Genomic DNA, 15,140 nt, shown 5'->3' on the forward strand with positions numbered 1-15,140 from the left:
CATTGAGTGAGCGGTAGCACAACCCTTAAATGTGAGGGCCGAAACTTAGACTGGACTCACTGTTATTTTCCTGGCATCCTTATCAAATGGATATTCGCAGAGATCAATAAATACCATGCATTTTGGCTGCCTGAACTTATGCTAATTTGTTAGGATGGGATTTTGCCCAGTCATGAGTTGGCCAGTGCATTTCTTTAGTTGGCTCATTCAGTGGGTCCTTCACTCTGCAAACACTGACAGTACAGCAGCAACCAGTCTATCGGTGGTATTTATTGAGGATTTACTGTGTTCAGAGTACTATATTAAGTGCCTGGGATAGTACAGTATATCAGAGTTGGTAGACATGTTAACAAATACCATCATTGTTATTAGTAACCATTATAAATATTATTACCTGCTACACAAGGAGTGTAACAATCTAGAGACACAGACACATTGCATACAGTACTTTCTGCTGGTAATTCGTAGCACTAATAACCATGTCCATTTCAATAGGGATCTGGTATGGAATTCTCGAAGGCATTGGAATCCTCTCGGTGATTACAAATGCATTTGTCATCGCTATCACTTCAGATTTTATCCCTCGTCTGGTTTACGCTTACAAGTACGGACCTTGTGCTGGTCAAGGAGAAGCTGGACAAAAGTAAGCTTTGTATTGAAAACATAGGAAGCATCCATTCCAAGACATTGTGATATATGTTTGAAATTTCTGCCCGGGGGTCATAGGTACCAATTCTCCCCTTCGAATACAGTGGTGAAGAGGGCAGGGATTTTTAGGGGGCATTGAGACAGGCTGCAAGGAAGTGATAGAACAGAAAGCTGTCATTTGGGGTCTCGGGCCTGATTGGAGAATTTGAGGATTTGTCTAGGGATCTGAGATGAATGAGGCTGAGATCCTGTTGGTGTTTTTTTTATGTTTAATGATATCTTTTAAGAGCTTACTATGGTCAGACACCGTAGTAAGCCCTGGGCTAGGTAGAAGCAAAACTAGTTAGCTGGTGGTTTTATATTGCTTAGGTTGCTGGGAAATTAACTTCGGAAGACTTGTTGGAGGGGGTAGGGTTTTAGGTGGCCTGTGAATGGAGAGGGAATCCTGGCCTGTTGGATTTGGTAAGGGAGGGTGTTCCAAGCTGGGGGGAACAATGAGAGCGAGGAGACGGAGATGGGAAAGTCAAGAGTGAGGTACAGCCAGGAGGTTGGCTTGGGAGTAATGAAGACAGTTGGTGGAAAATGGAAAATCAGTAGCTGGTGAAGAGAGTAAAGAAGTGTAGTAGGGTTGGAGAGCCAATTGTGAGGAGTCTTTGTGTGAAATGAAGGGACATGTTGAGCCAGTGAAGGATTTTGAGAGATGAGATAATGAACTGGGTGATGTTTTAAGAAAATGATTTGCACAGCTGCAATTTGGTATAGATTGGAGAAGGGAGAGGCAGGGAAACAATGAGGAGATATTATGGGGAGGAGTGGGTTTAGAGGGAAAGATAAGAACTGTTTGGGGCTTTTCTTTGTCTAGTTTTTTTGTGTATGGTGAGGAGGTCTGGGAGGGAAGTAGGTGTTTATGGTATTAAGCACTTACTATGTCCCAGGCATTGTACTAAGCGCTTGGGTAGCTTAAAGCTAATCAAGTTGGATACAGTCCATGTCCCACATGGGACTCACAGTCTTAATCCTTATTTTACAGATGAGGTAACTGAGGCACAGAGAAGTTAAGTACCTTACCCAAGGTCACACAACAGACAAGTGGAGGAGTTGGGATTAGAACCCAGGTCCCAGGCCCATGCTCTCTCCACTAGGCCATACTGCTTTCTGAGATAATCTTTCTTGTATCATTGTAGCTCATTTGAATTTCAGGGAACCTGCAGGACTAATTGTTGTTTTGTTTGTTTTGTCTCCTTGATGTGAGCATACACCTTTACTTACATCCAGCATTTCCACAAGCCTCTTGTTTTTTCTCTGGTCTCTGATATTTTCTCCAACTCGAAAGTGGTTATAACTGAGCACCTTTATCTCCAGATTTTCTTCTCTTTTTAGCCATTTTTATTTTTATCGTCTTACCGCTCCCCAATTTAGAAATGCTGGAGAGAGGGAGAAAGTAAAATAGATTCTACAGGCTCTGTCCTTCAGGATTGAAAATGGCATGGCTATTGATTAGATTTTTATCCATATGTATGAGTGTAGCTGATAAGATCAATACTGAAATAACTGACCGTACCCTCCACATAATGTACCTATAAAGATTGTCCTTGCTCGGTTATTGCATTTGCTTACCTGCAGTTCCTGGGAAAGTACACCCAGATACTCAAGAGTTCTCAGGGAGCTGTTACTATCTCATCCAAATCATTATGAAGCCTGTTCTGGATCTAATCTGCATTGTAGTTTTTAAAGGTTGAACATTAGGTCTGAGTGTAAACTGTATTTCTTCATAAAACAGCAATTTTTTTTCTGATTACTCTAACATATATTCTTAAAATGCCGGTATCTCTGTTTGAAGTGCCAGAATAATCACCATCATCATTATCAATGGTATTTATTGAACACTTACTATATGCAGAGCACTGTACTAAGCACTTGGGAGAGTACAGTTGAAAGAGTTGGCAGACATGTTTCCTGCCCACAGTGAGCTGGCAGGAACCCAGATTATGTAAAATAGTATTTATTAATGATCATTTTGTTGCCAAAAGAGAACTTTAAAACCCTACTGCATTTATCTCTCATCTCTTCAAATCCTCAGAGATGGTTGGCTCTGGGAATACTGCATACTACAAATGGAAATCAAACTTTTAACTAGTAAAGATATTTCCAAAATGAACTCTTCTCCCATAAGAAAGAGAAGCAGTGTGGTATTGTGGATAGAGCACGGGCCTGGAACATAGAAGGACCTGGGTTCTAATCCTGGCTCCACCACTTGTCTACGGTATGGCCTTGGGGAAATCACTCTGCCTCAGTTCCCTCAACTGTAAAATGGAGTTTAAGACTGTGAGTCCCATGTCAGACATGGACTGTGTCCAACTTGATTAACTTGTATCTACCCCAGGGCTTAGTATAGTGCCTGACACATAATAAGCGCTTAACAAATGCCATTTAAAAAAAAACAAAAGCCAAAACCTTGGGCATGGAAAAAGAAAGAAGATATCTTTAAGGATCATCAAATTATGTCCATCAAAGACTTTGTGTCCCCAACTTGCATGGAATCTACTAGATGTTAAAGAAGTTGAAGTAAATTGTAATGTGCTCTTTTGACCTTAAATAACCCAAAATAGTTTTAGAGGTGAACAGGGCATTAAAAATTAATTTTACTCTTTTCCCCTATTTTAACCTTAAAACAGTTAACAGTTCAGAAAGTCCTGTTAACCTTGAGATTTGCGAATCAAGTGTTTTGGGATTCTTCATATTTTTGTCAGTAAAGCAAGAATAAGAATTTAATGCTTAATTGCTGCCTCTGTCAAACAGTTTGTCCTAGTCTTTTGCAGTAAACCTATACCTTCTTGTTCAACAGGCAGACCAGTATTTGACATGACAGGGTCCCTTCTTCTTTGAGTGTGCGGATGTTTTCAATGTAAGCGTGACTCTGAAGTGGATGTTTGAGTATTTTGTTCCCAGAAAGATTTGTTATCTTGTACTCTATCAGTTTTGCCTCATTCTTACAGGAAGAAAAATAGTGTTGCAGGGTGGTATTATTAGTGTTTAAATGGTGGTAGTAGAAATAGTATTAAGGGCCACCTGTGTGCAAAACATTTTACTAAAGTACGTGGTTGAGATTTAGACACCATCCATGACCCTTCCCAATCTAAGAATAAGGTGGGGAAGGGAATTGATGACAGGCACCCAAGAAGAAAGGAAACAAACATGAAAGACAGGGACAAGAATAAATATGGGAAGAGCTGCGGGATTCAGGCTCCTCATGTATTAGACGAACTTCCTGTGTTAGTCAATTGTATTTATCGAGGGCCTACTGTATGAGGAGCCCTGTATTAGGCGCTTAGGAGAGTGCAGTATAACAAACAGACACATTCCCTGCCCACAACAAGCTTACACTCGAGGGTGGGGGGAGACATACATTAATACAAATAAATAAATTTAAAATGGTACATAAGTGCTGTGGGGCTGAATTTGCCCAACTAACAGTCACAGGTGTCACAGCCTCCCAGCAGGGACTTTCTCAACATCCCGAAAGGGGAGAAGGCCTCATGTTTGAGTCCTTCTTAGGCTGGAGCAGGGAGCTGGAAGTGGCATGAAGTGAGGCAGTTTCTGTCCTGTGCAGGAGGCCCCAGGGGTCAGAGTGAAGTGACATTGGAGGATTTGCATCTGGAGCAGAGGACAGTGGACACCTGATGTCATGGTTTGAGGCAGCTTCTCTTCCTTGCAGGAGGACACAAAGGAGGGGTGGAGGGCCAGAGTAAGGGCCGATGGCAGGGATTTTGGAGGTGCTTTAACATCAGAAATCTGTTTAGAATCCATTAAGGTACGTAGTTAATCAACCAATGGCATTATTGAGCACTTCTTGTGTGCAGAGCACTCTATTTACTGCTTGGGAGAATTCAGTACAACAAATTTGGTAGACACGTTCCCTGCCCACAACAAGCTTGCAGTCTAGAGGGGGAGACAGACATTAATATAACTAATTTAGCTAAGTTCATAAGTGCTGTGGGGCTGAGCATGGGTTGAATGCAAAATGCCCAATGCGTTAGTCACTTTCAAAGAGTGTGTCTGATTCTCAGACGATAATAAGGAAGGTCATAATTTTCACCTCTACCTTTCAACTGGGCAGATTTATTTGCAGTATGTTGCAATAATTTGGACATCACACAAATAGAAAAGTGGTCCATTTCTACAGCAGTGTTGCTAACTTGTTAGTCTGTCAAGCCCTTGACATTGAATAGATAATGAAGGAAAATTGTCCAAAAATTAAATTTTCAGTATACAGAGATTGAGACCTATTTCCACTCATCCTTGGGCATGTTGCCTTACTTTCTGGCATATGATTTGTCACTAAGAGGCATCAGAAACCATGGGCTTTCTATACTTAATTCATTTTTGTTGCCATGGGCATTCTAGATCAGACAATAATGATGACTTGTCATCCTTTAAAGGCCTTGTTTTTGTTCAAGCCACTCTGTTTTGTGACTTTCTTGGCTTCCGGCAGCATCATTGGACCACATTTAACTTTGCAGATGTTTCAGGAAATACAGTGGAGAGGTCCTGGAAGGAGATTCAGAATCACTGTCTTGAGAGGTTTCTTTGCTCTTGGCCCTTTTGGTGAGCAAGGTCGAAGACCATAATCTCCTTATACAATCATATAGTCCTCCCAATACACACATTTTTACCATGCACTATGGGTAGAACACTATTGGGGAATTAGGGAACATTCTTCCAGTGGTTTATGTCAGTCTGGATAGAATGCAGTGCCATATTAGAAGACACAAACACATCCACACAGTTTCAGTCCCAGATGTGAGTACTGTCTGGTGAGTTTTCTCTTACGTGGGGTTCGGGAAGAAAGTAACTCCTGTGTTACAGGAGAACTAGGTGTGCTTTATTGCTTTAGTTTAATGTTTTGGAGTTGGCAGGTGATAGAAATGACATAAAAATCAAAGATGCTGTTTTCCAGGAAATTGAGAGATTTGGGGGTTATTTTCTAAGTGTTCTCATTTTACTCCTAGGTGTATGGTTGGCTATGTTAATGCCAGTCTTTCCGTCTTCCTGGTATCAGACTTTGAAAACCGATCTGAGCCTACTTCAGACGGAAGTGAATTCTCTGGCTCACCTCTGAAGTACTGCAGGTGAGAACCCATATGTGTTACTCTCTCTCCTTTCCTGTATCATGAGACATTCAGAATTGAGTATTTAAGAAAGGAAGTAGATGTTTATCATGAGAACAGAGGTGATGAAGGAAATTGGGGAGGAGCACTAGTTCTGGGAAGCCATTTCACTTTACACACTTAGTAAATGCTATAGTAGGCACAATAACCCATATTTATGTGTTTTTGTCCCTGCCAAGGAATACTTTTTGGGAGGGTGAAGTTTAAAGATTTGGAAACAACCAAAAGACCGAGAAACATATGGAAAAAAAAATTCCAACTATGAGTTGTCTCCCAAAACACTTGGAATTTTCAGTTCCGGCTGACCCAGTGCCCCAGAATAAATTGTGTACCAGTGCTAAAGTGAGACAGGGCCCACCAATCAGAGTGGGCTGGCATTGTCTTTAGTTATTATTACCACTTGAACTGATAAACAGAAATCCTTTCCTCTGTCTGTGCTCCTGCCATTCCCAAACTGGATTGTTAATTAGTTTTAAAAAAGACTGTTCTTGATATGTTCCCCATGTGTAAGATCTCTAATATTCCCTTTGCCAGAAATTGTTAGAGACAGCAAATTAGTATTTTGAATCAAGACCCCTGAAACATTTTTTCAAGTAATATAATCAGAGAGACTGCTGTGTTCAATTCTCTCTCTCTACTAGCGTGATATCACGCCTTTGACCAGAGTTGGGTGATGGGGGCAATCCCATATCACAACCACTCAATCTCATTTATTTGCCCCGCACACACACTTATTCACATCCACTCTGGTGCCATGAAGCCAGTCCAGCTTTATGGGCAGCGCTTCTTGACGGGAGTCTTACGTTAGCAAGCCGTACCCCTGTCAGGCACCCTCCACCCTTTTGCCACCACCTTCCATGCTAACCAATCCAGTGGCCTGTTGTGATTTGGCTTATGGTAGCTTCAGTTTCCATAGGAAACAGTTGCCACGGACACCGGTTAATCTTGGGGACAAGCTCCAGTATTTGTAACAGCCACCGGGCCAGTTAACCATGTGTACCAAGCACTGCAGCCATTTGTCACCTGGTGCCACCTCCTAACCAGTCATCACAGGGTTCGGCAGTGACCCTGAGAGCAACCCTCTGCCCTTTCTATAGGTAGACCAGTTGTAATGGGAAGCAGAAATGCAACATTTTAACTCCACATAATGGCACTGAAAATGCTGCATCCAAAAGTTTTTCTCCAGCAGAAACAGATGCCAGGGTGGAAAATGCAGCAGATAAACCACAAAAGGACATAGTCTATCTTTTTCAAATATTGAATTGAAGTGAGACTCAAATTAAGAGATCTACTTTCCAGAGTGGACTCCTACACCCCTGAAAGTAGGATAAAAACAGTGGGAGACTAATGTGCTAAAATGTAATGTTGTGTTTGCTCTTGTAGATACCGAGACTATCGAGATCCTCCTCATTCCCTGGTGCCCTATGGCTACACACTGCAATTCTGGCACGTCTTAGCAGCACGTTTGGCTTTTATAATTGTATTTGAGGTCAGTGTGTTCAGTCAGAACATTTCTTTCCTTTGAAAAGTTGAATAATTTGAATCCACTAGAAGGCATGAGCCAAAAGGAGATTTCAGACAGAGAATTGAGTTGTGGTTCTATACTCTCATGGATATTTAAAAAATATTAAGTAATTTTATTTCCTTTCATTTTCTTTAGTTCTCTTTAGAATAAATTGTTTTCCTGAACTCCAAGAAAAATGCCCAGTGTTAACTGGAAAATTTAGTTACAAATGATCTTAAATTTAGTAGTCTATCTAGCACGATGGTCCTCTGAGGGTACTCTCAAGACTTGCATCTATACAAAAGCAGGATCAAAGAGGAAAAATATAATGCAGAATTGAAAGCATATGCCGAGCGCATTGACACTCCATAAATGTTGTATAAAAAATCTCCATTGGCAGATAGTTCAGTTGTTAAAAAGATTAAAGTATTCCTGTCTGATGGATTTTTTTTTGTTCCTATCTCTCTTGTTTTTCTATATTAAACTAGTTTTGATTAAATGAATTGCTGTACACCTAAAATTGAAAAAGGTGTATTTGCATATAACAGTGTTCACTTGTAATCTGGAAAAGGAAGGGAATAATAGATCTGAACTAAGAACAAACTTGGTAACAGATATTTGGGAGTGCAGAAACTTCTATACCAAGGTAGACTGAAAAAAGTCGGACGCTTCAGTCTGCTGAGATGAAGCCTGAGAAGACAGGATTGAATACTACAGGAACATGATGTGTATAGGCGAGGTAGTCACAGAAATGTTGTCTTCTGAAACCCACAACGAGAGAACAAGAGAAGCAACACGGTCTAGTGGAAAGAGCACGGGCCTAGGAGACAGTGGACCTGGGTTCTAGTCTCGACTCTGCCATTTTTCTGCTGTGTGACCTTGGGCAAGTCACTTCTCTGTGCCTATTATTCATCTGTAAAATGAGAGTGGTATTGTGTGGATTTGCTGGGCTGGGAAAGGGGAGTGGGCTGGCCTTTTTCAATCAGTTGTATTTATTGAATGCTTACTTTGTGCACAGAACTGTACTAAATGCTTCAGAGTATCATATCACGATATAACAGACGCATTCCCTGACCACAACGAGTTTATAGTCCAAAGGGGGAGACAGACATTAATAAAAATAAAATTACAGATATGTACAGAAGTGCTCTGGGGCTGGGAGGGGACTGAATAAAGGGAGCAAGTCAGGGCAACACAGAAGAGAGTGGAAGAAGAGGAAAGGAGGGCTTAGTCAGGGAAGGCCTCTTGGTGGATATAGGCCTTCAGCAAGGCTTTGAAGATGGGGAGAATTGTCTGTCAGATATGAAGAGGGAGGGCGTTCCAGGCCAGAGGCAGAATGTGGTCGGAGAGATGGACAAGATTGAGGTATAGTGAGAAGATAGATTAGCATTAGAGGAGTGAAGTGTGTGGGCAGGGTTGTAGTAGGAGAATAGCGAGGTGAGGTAGGAGCGGGGCAGGTGATTGAGTGCTTTAAAGCCACTGGTGAAGAGTTTCTGTATGAGGTCTGAAGGGACCTGAAAACAGATGCAGGAGCAGTGCAAACTACTGACTTCACTGTGTGACGTGGCATAATGAGTGTTATCAAATTGATCTTCCCTGTGTGATGGCATCGTGAATCACGTCAGGGCTCCACAAAATCTATTAGCCCCAGGCCACACGAAGTTAATCGGTCCCTGCAAGCATCTGCTGCCTACCTCTCTGGCCAGAGATCCTTAAAAGGAACCAGCCTAATTCAGACCCAGCCTCTAACTGCTGTTCCAAGGTCCAGTTTGGATCTGGTCCAAACTGATGGGTTTTACCAGCTAGAGTAATGAGTGAATTTTAAAAATAGTTTTCTAGCTTAACATAGATGGTGATAGTAAACCTTAGAAAGAACTCCCCCCATGATAGTTGGGAAAAGACAGTGGAATAGCATGAAATGAATACTCTTGAGCTATATAAAAATAATTGTCATTCTAAAGAATCTGAAGAGGAGAATCAAAGGATCTGAAATGTGACATTTGTTGACAAGAAGCAAGTGTATAGTTTTCAGAATATGTAACCTCCAAAAGTCTGCTTTGGCTTTTGAGTGGTCGTTTAGATTGTTAATATTTAAACAAGCTGAAGACAGTGAAGCGAGCAATTAGCAAATGGCAGTCGCTAATGGAAAAATCTGTCTGTCATATAGCAACCGTTATGTATATTCTGATGAGCTAATTGTAGATTTCACAGGGTCCAATTCCTACTTTGGAAAAAGTTCATTTGCTTGAAGCAGAGGAAATTGTAGGGTCTAAGAAAGCATGTAAAGAGCAGATGATAGCTAGCTATTTGTTCTTTCACTTGTGGATGTCACTTAGAAGGATTTTTCAGATCACTGGTTTTTGTTTTTCCTTTAGAAGGATCTAAATCCAGCTACTGCTCAAACTGTTGATCTCAAAATGATTCAAGTATTTCTGGAGAGTATGTCTGATTTTTTAATACATTTCTGAATAGTCACAGAACTTTTTTTTTCATTTTTCAAAAAGACCTCACTCGTAATTGTCACAGAAACAAAAAAATTGCCACCTTGGGCTTCGTAGGTGTCTGTTTTGGAAATTGTTTTGTTACATGATTTAGTTATTCACAGACAGGGCCTCACCTAGAAGGGACCATACTGAATTCAGTATTGAGAATTACAGTGCATTTTTATTACTGACATTTAGTGAAGTACCGTGGCCTAGTGGATAGTGCACGGACCTGGGAGTCAGGTCTTGCATTCTAATCCTGGCTCTGCCACTTGTCTGCTGTGTGACCTTGGGTAAGTCACTTCACTTTTCTGTGCCTCAGTTATCTTATCTGTAAAATGGGGACTGTGAACCCCACGTGGGCCATGGACTGTGTCCAACCCGATTTGCTTGTATTCACCCCAGCGCCTAATACAGTGTCTTGCACATAGTAAATGCTCAACAGATATTGTTATTATTGTTTCCAGTGTAATCAATCAATCATATTTATTGAGCACTTACTATGTACAGAGCACTGTACTAAGTGCTTAGGAGACTACAGTACAACAATAAACAATCACATTCCCTGCCCACAACAGGCTTCCAGTCTTGTGTAGGAAAACATACATTTTTGGAATCTTAAGAGTAGATTCTTCAGTTTCCCCATTCTTACTGATGTGAGCCAACAATTAAATTGTCAATCTTGAACATAAATACGCCCTTCAGGATGGTTCTTTATTAATAATAATAATAATGGTACTTGTTAAGCGCTTACTATGTGCCAAGCACTGTTGTAAACGTTGGGATAGAAACAAATGAGTCAGACTGGACACAATCCCCATTCTACATGGGGCTCACACTATTAGTTCCCATTTTACAGATGAGGTAACTGAAGCCCAGAGAAGTTAAATGACTTGCTCATGGTCACACAATAGACATGTGGCCGATTAACTTTCTGTTGTGCACAGAGGATCCAGCAGGCCCGGGAATTCCTTAGTTGTGCACATACTAAGGCCTTAGGCAAGCCCTGCTTAAACTGGGGTCTCGTTGACAGCAGATTAATTTGGGGGACCATTTGATGGTGGCTCTGTTCCTCTCGGTCTGCCCAACTTTGAGATATCCCGGATATCTTGTCCCAAAGGATGAGGTGCCCAAATTGATGCAGTCTCCCGGGGGTCTTCCACTTCCAAATTTGTTGACTGTGGAGGACCCCTGCAGGAGGGAAAGGTGGAAGAATTAGCTTTAAATTGATTCCATTCTATGTTGTTTTATATTTAGCACCTTGTATTTTGCATAAAGCACTTGATTTCTTATCTAATCCCGGACCTTCCAAAAGATCTGAGGGATCGAATGAGAAGAGAAAAGTACTTGATTCAGGAGATGATGTATGAAGCAGAACTGGAGCGACTCCAAAAAGAACGCAAGGAAAGAAAGAAAAATGGAAAATCTCATCACAATGAGTGGCCATAACTGGGTGAGAAGAAACTTTCATGAATGTTTGTGCTGATCATTTCAGATGCTGAAATAATCTGAAATTAGTGGTATTTACTGAGTGCTTACTGTGTGCAGAACACTGTTCTAAGCGCTTGGGAGGGCACAATAAAATGGAGTTGTATCTACCTCAAATATACCCCAGGATTTAGGAGGTTATTTTACTTCTTTAGGCACTTGTTAAATAATTACTTGAAAGAAATTGTAAATTAGGGATGGAAGGGGATTCCTCCCAAGGTTACCTCCTACCGAAGATAAATAATGTATGCAAATTAAATGCATGAATTTTTTTCTCTTGAAAGGATTCAGTGTCATCAATCAGTGGTATTTACAGAGCACTGTAAAAAGGGCTGGAGTCAGAAGGTCATGGGTTCTAATCCTGACTCTGCCACTTGTTTGCTGTGTGATCTTGGGCCACTCATTTTACTTCTCTGTGCCTCAGTTACCTCATCTGTAAAACAGGGATCGAGACTGAGCCTCATGTGGGACAGGAACTATGTCCAATCTGACTTGCTTGAATCCACCCCAGCTCCTAATACAGTGCCTGGCACTAGTAAGTGCTTAACAAATACCACAGTTATTATTATTATTACAATACAACACAGCCCCAGCCCACAGCTTGTAGTCTAGACAGGGAGATTAGTTATGGAAATCTAACTAGAATGGTTAAGAAACTTATAAAACTATCAGTATTTCTCCATTCAATTCACTGTGGCCAAAAACAAGGGTAGAAAGGTTACAAAATGGACACAGAAATGGTCAGAATGCAAAATGCACACAGAATGATGACAGTTCCTGAGAAATCCAGCCTAAGTTAGAGTATTTTAAAAGTAATTCAGTTTTCAAAGCCAACAAATTGGTGGTTAATTCATGTTACTATCCCCTTCCTAATGTCTTTCAGTCTCTTCTCCCAAATTCCCATCTCCCTTTTCAAAATAGCTATTATGTTTACCTTAGATTATAAAAACTATTGTCACTGTCTGCCATGTTCTTGACGCTGCTCTATCTTTACATTTTCCTCTCATCTTTACCTTACAGACCATAAAATCCCTCTCGTGAGCACACTCGCTCTCTCTCCCTCCCTCAATTTGGAACCCCAGCTGATATGTTGCGGACAAAACTGGAATTGAATCTTGTGAAGTTTCCTTTAAAAAAAAATGCCTGGACTCACATAGGCTCAGCCTTGGCTTCAAATTGTGTGGCACTGGGTTGTTTAAGTGCTTTTACTGATTCATTGCCAATCTATATAGATTATTTGCCCCTTATCTACCTCAGGTGCTAGAAGAACTTGAATGAGTTTTGGTTTATAGACTGTAATGCCTGAGGTAAATGGTGCACTATAAATACAAAACATTGTTCTGTCTGGTCAAAGTGTAGCTGCTGTGATTTTGTGTGTTTCTCCCTAGGTAATTACTAATTTTCAAGCAAATGACCTGAATTCTGTTCACTTATTCCAGCTGTGCAATAGCACCACTTTCCAGAGAATGAAAAAACCGCAACCTCAGTGCATGTCAGACGCAAAGCAAGCCGGTCAGCACACTTCAGAGGATTTACTGTGAAACCATTTTGCAATCTGGTGTTTGATTGCTCTTCATAGACCATTCTCAACAGAGTAAGCATGTACGTCAAGGGCAGTTATACTCACGTTTTTAAACTCCAGAAAAATTGTATACTGGGACTGTTTTTCAGCCTGTTTGCTACCTTTCTCGCATTCTGTCCCATGTGAGTTTTACAGACATTAGAAAAAAAGGTAAATTAAAATATGGATACTCAGACATACATTACTTGTATGTTACAATTCCATTTACGTACATACCATCAAATAAAAAACTGAGACCCTGTTTACAAATTTTTATTTAATTTCAGATCTTTCTGAAGAAATTGATTTATTATATATAGATATGTATCTATAGCTATAAGAATATGGCCATAGATGAATCTGTGTGTGTACATATGTATATTCATATATTCCTACATATGTACATAAAAATACACACATATATATAAGTACATAGAAAATCTCTATTTGTAAATAGCCAAAAACTACATAAAAGGATGTTAATTTCCTCTTAAATAATCATTAACATAAAGCCATGTTTAATGCTTGTACAATGTGATGCAATAAACTCTAAAAATATGCATATGACATATGTGCTGTTGGGTCTTTTTAGGTATATTTGAATTTAGTTGGATTTTCTTGGAAAATATTTAAATGATAGTGATCTTGAATACACGCTGAGTTTAAAATAAAAGATAAATATCTTCATACAGAACTATACCGTCTGTAAGTCCAATTCCCTGAAGATAATTTCTAACGTTTCCTTTCTTCTCCTCAGAAAAAAAGTACAGATTAATTGGTATTATTCAAGAACTTTGAAGGAGCAACTAGTGATATTTTCTGAGGTATTCCCAAAATAGCTCATGGATCTATGGTAATTTTAAATTTTCAGGCAGTAATGGGAGAACAATTATGAACATCCGGAAATATTTGGGACTTTTGAAAATAGGCTGTCCATCCAACGTCTAAATGTTTCTAAGCCATACCTTTGCATTTAAGAATTAAATCTGCTATTCTGGTGTGCTTCTCACACCCAATCTAAATCCTGGTTATCCTCCCTTGCGTCTGTTGGTCTGAGCTGGACTGGTTGTCTCTCAATCAATAGAATTAATTGAATTTATTATTACTTTCCATGTGCAAACCATTGAACTAAGGGCTTGGGAGAGTACAATACAACAGAATTTGTAGACATGGTCCCTACTCATAACGAGCTGACAGTCTCTCTAGGTGGAAGCAGTGACTCAGATTGACTATTTTCTGTCAAGGAGTTAAGGAGAAGCCAAACTTGGTAAAGACTGAAATATCCTTTAATGTTTATGGAGGACATGGATTTTGAGATGAGATCCACTAAATCATCAGCAGCAACTAGCAGGTAGTTATTAGTGTCTAATTGTTAGCATGCAAAGCATCATAAGTGTACATTAAGGAGAATTTATTTCCCAATTTTGGAATTTTTTGAATTTATACTGTTATAAATTCAGTTTGAATTTATAGATTGCCTTGTATCTAGGAGCCCAAATCCTTCCGTATAAATTGTTCCATTTAGCCTCTTATCTCGACTCTGGGAGGGAGCTAATTACAGCTTGTAGGTGAAGACTAAGAATGGATTCCTATTTTCTTGCAACCCAGCCACCAGTGCTCTCTCTCCAGGCAGTCAGCCAGTGGTATTTGTTGAATGCTTATTATATGCAAAGTACTCTCGTAACTGGTTGGGAAGAATACAGTAGAGTTGGTAGACAACCTTGCCCACAGAGAGCTTCCAGACTAGAGGGGGAGATAGACATTAAAATAAATTACAGATATGAACATAAGTGCTGTAGGACTGAGGCTGGGATGAATATCAAGTGCTTATACAGTATAAATCCAAGTGTTTTGGCAATGCAGAGAGGAAGGCGAATAGGGGAAAAGTGGGATTGGTCGGGGAAGGCCTCTTGGATGTGATGGGATTTTAGCAGGGTTTTGAGGTGGGGAGAGTGGTGGAGGTGTTGGATATGAAGAGGGAGGGAGTTCCAGGCCCAAGGGCGGATGTGGGCAACAGATCGATAGTGGGTTAGATGAATTTCAGATAAAATGAATGGGCTGGCATTAGAAGAACAAAGTATGCGGGTTGGGTTGTAGTAGATCAGTTGAGGTAGGATGGGGAGAGCTGAGGGCCTTCAAGCCATTGGTAAGGAATTTCTGTTTGAAGTAGAGGTGGATGGGCAGTCGTTGGATATTTTTGAGGATTGGGGAAATGTGGTCTGAAGGGTTTTTTTTGTTTTGTTTTTTAGAAAAATGATCCAGGCAGCCGAATGAAGTATGAATTGGCA

General features: G+C 40.4%; 1 protein-coding gene across 5 annotated transcripts in view; it reads left to right on the plus strand.

The window, feature by feature from the left end:
* ANO4 (anoctamin 4) overlaps positions 1-13,629 on the plus strand; it is a 173,046-nt gene extending 159,417 nt beyond the window's left edge. For 3 of the 5 annotated variants that reach the window (XM_029079553.2, XM_029079555.2, XM_029079557.2), the window contains 5 exons: positions 496-643; positions 5,658-5,777; positions 7,200-7,305; positions 11,061-11,256; positions 12,731-13,629. In XM_029079553.2, coding sequence (XP_028935386.1) covers positions 496-643; positions 5,658-5,777; positions 7,200-7,305; positions 11,061-11,252 — 566 coding nt within the window. In that variant the 3' untranslated portion in view covers positions 11,253-11,256; positions 12,731-13,629. The remainder of the gene's footprint in view (positions 1-495; positions 644-5,657; positions 5,778-7,199; positions 7,306-11,060; positions 11,257-12,730) is intronic. The other 2 variants (XM_029079554.2, XM_029079556.2) reach the window with 2 other exon arrangements.
* Positions 13,630-15,140: the final 1,511 nt, after the last annotated feature.

The sequence above is a fragment of the Ornithorhynchus anatinus genome, chromosome 14 (genome assembly GCF_004115215.2).
Source record: "Ornithorhynchus anatinus isolate Pmale09 chromosome 14, mOrnAna1.pri.v4, whole genome shotgun sequence".
Classification (NCBI taxonomy): Eukaryota; Metazoa; Chordata; class Mammalia; order Monotremata; family Ornithorhynchidae; genus Ornithorhynchus; species Ornithorhynchus anatinus.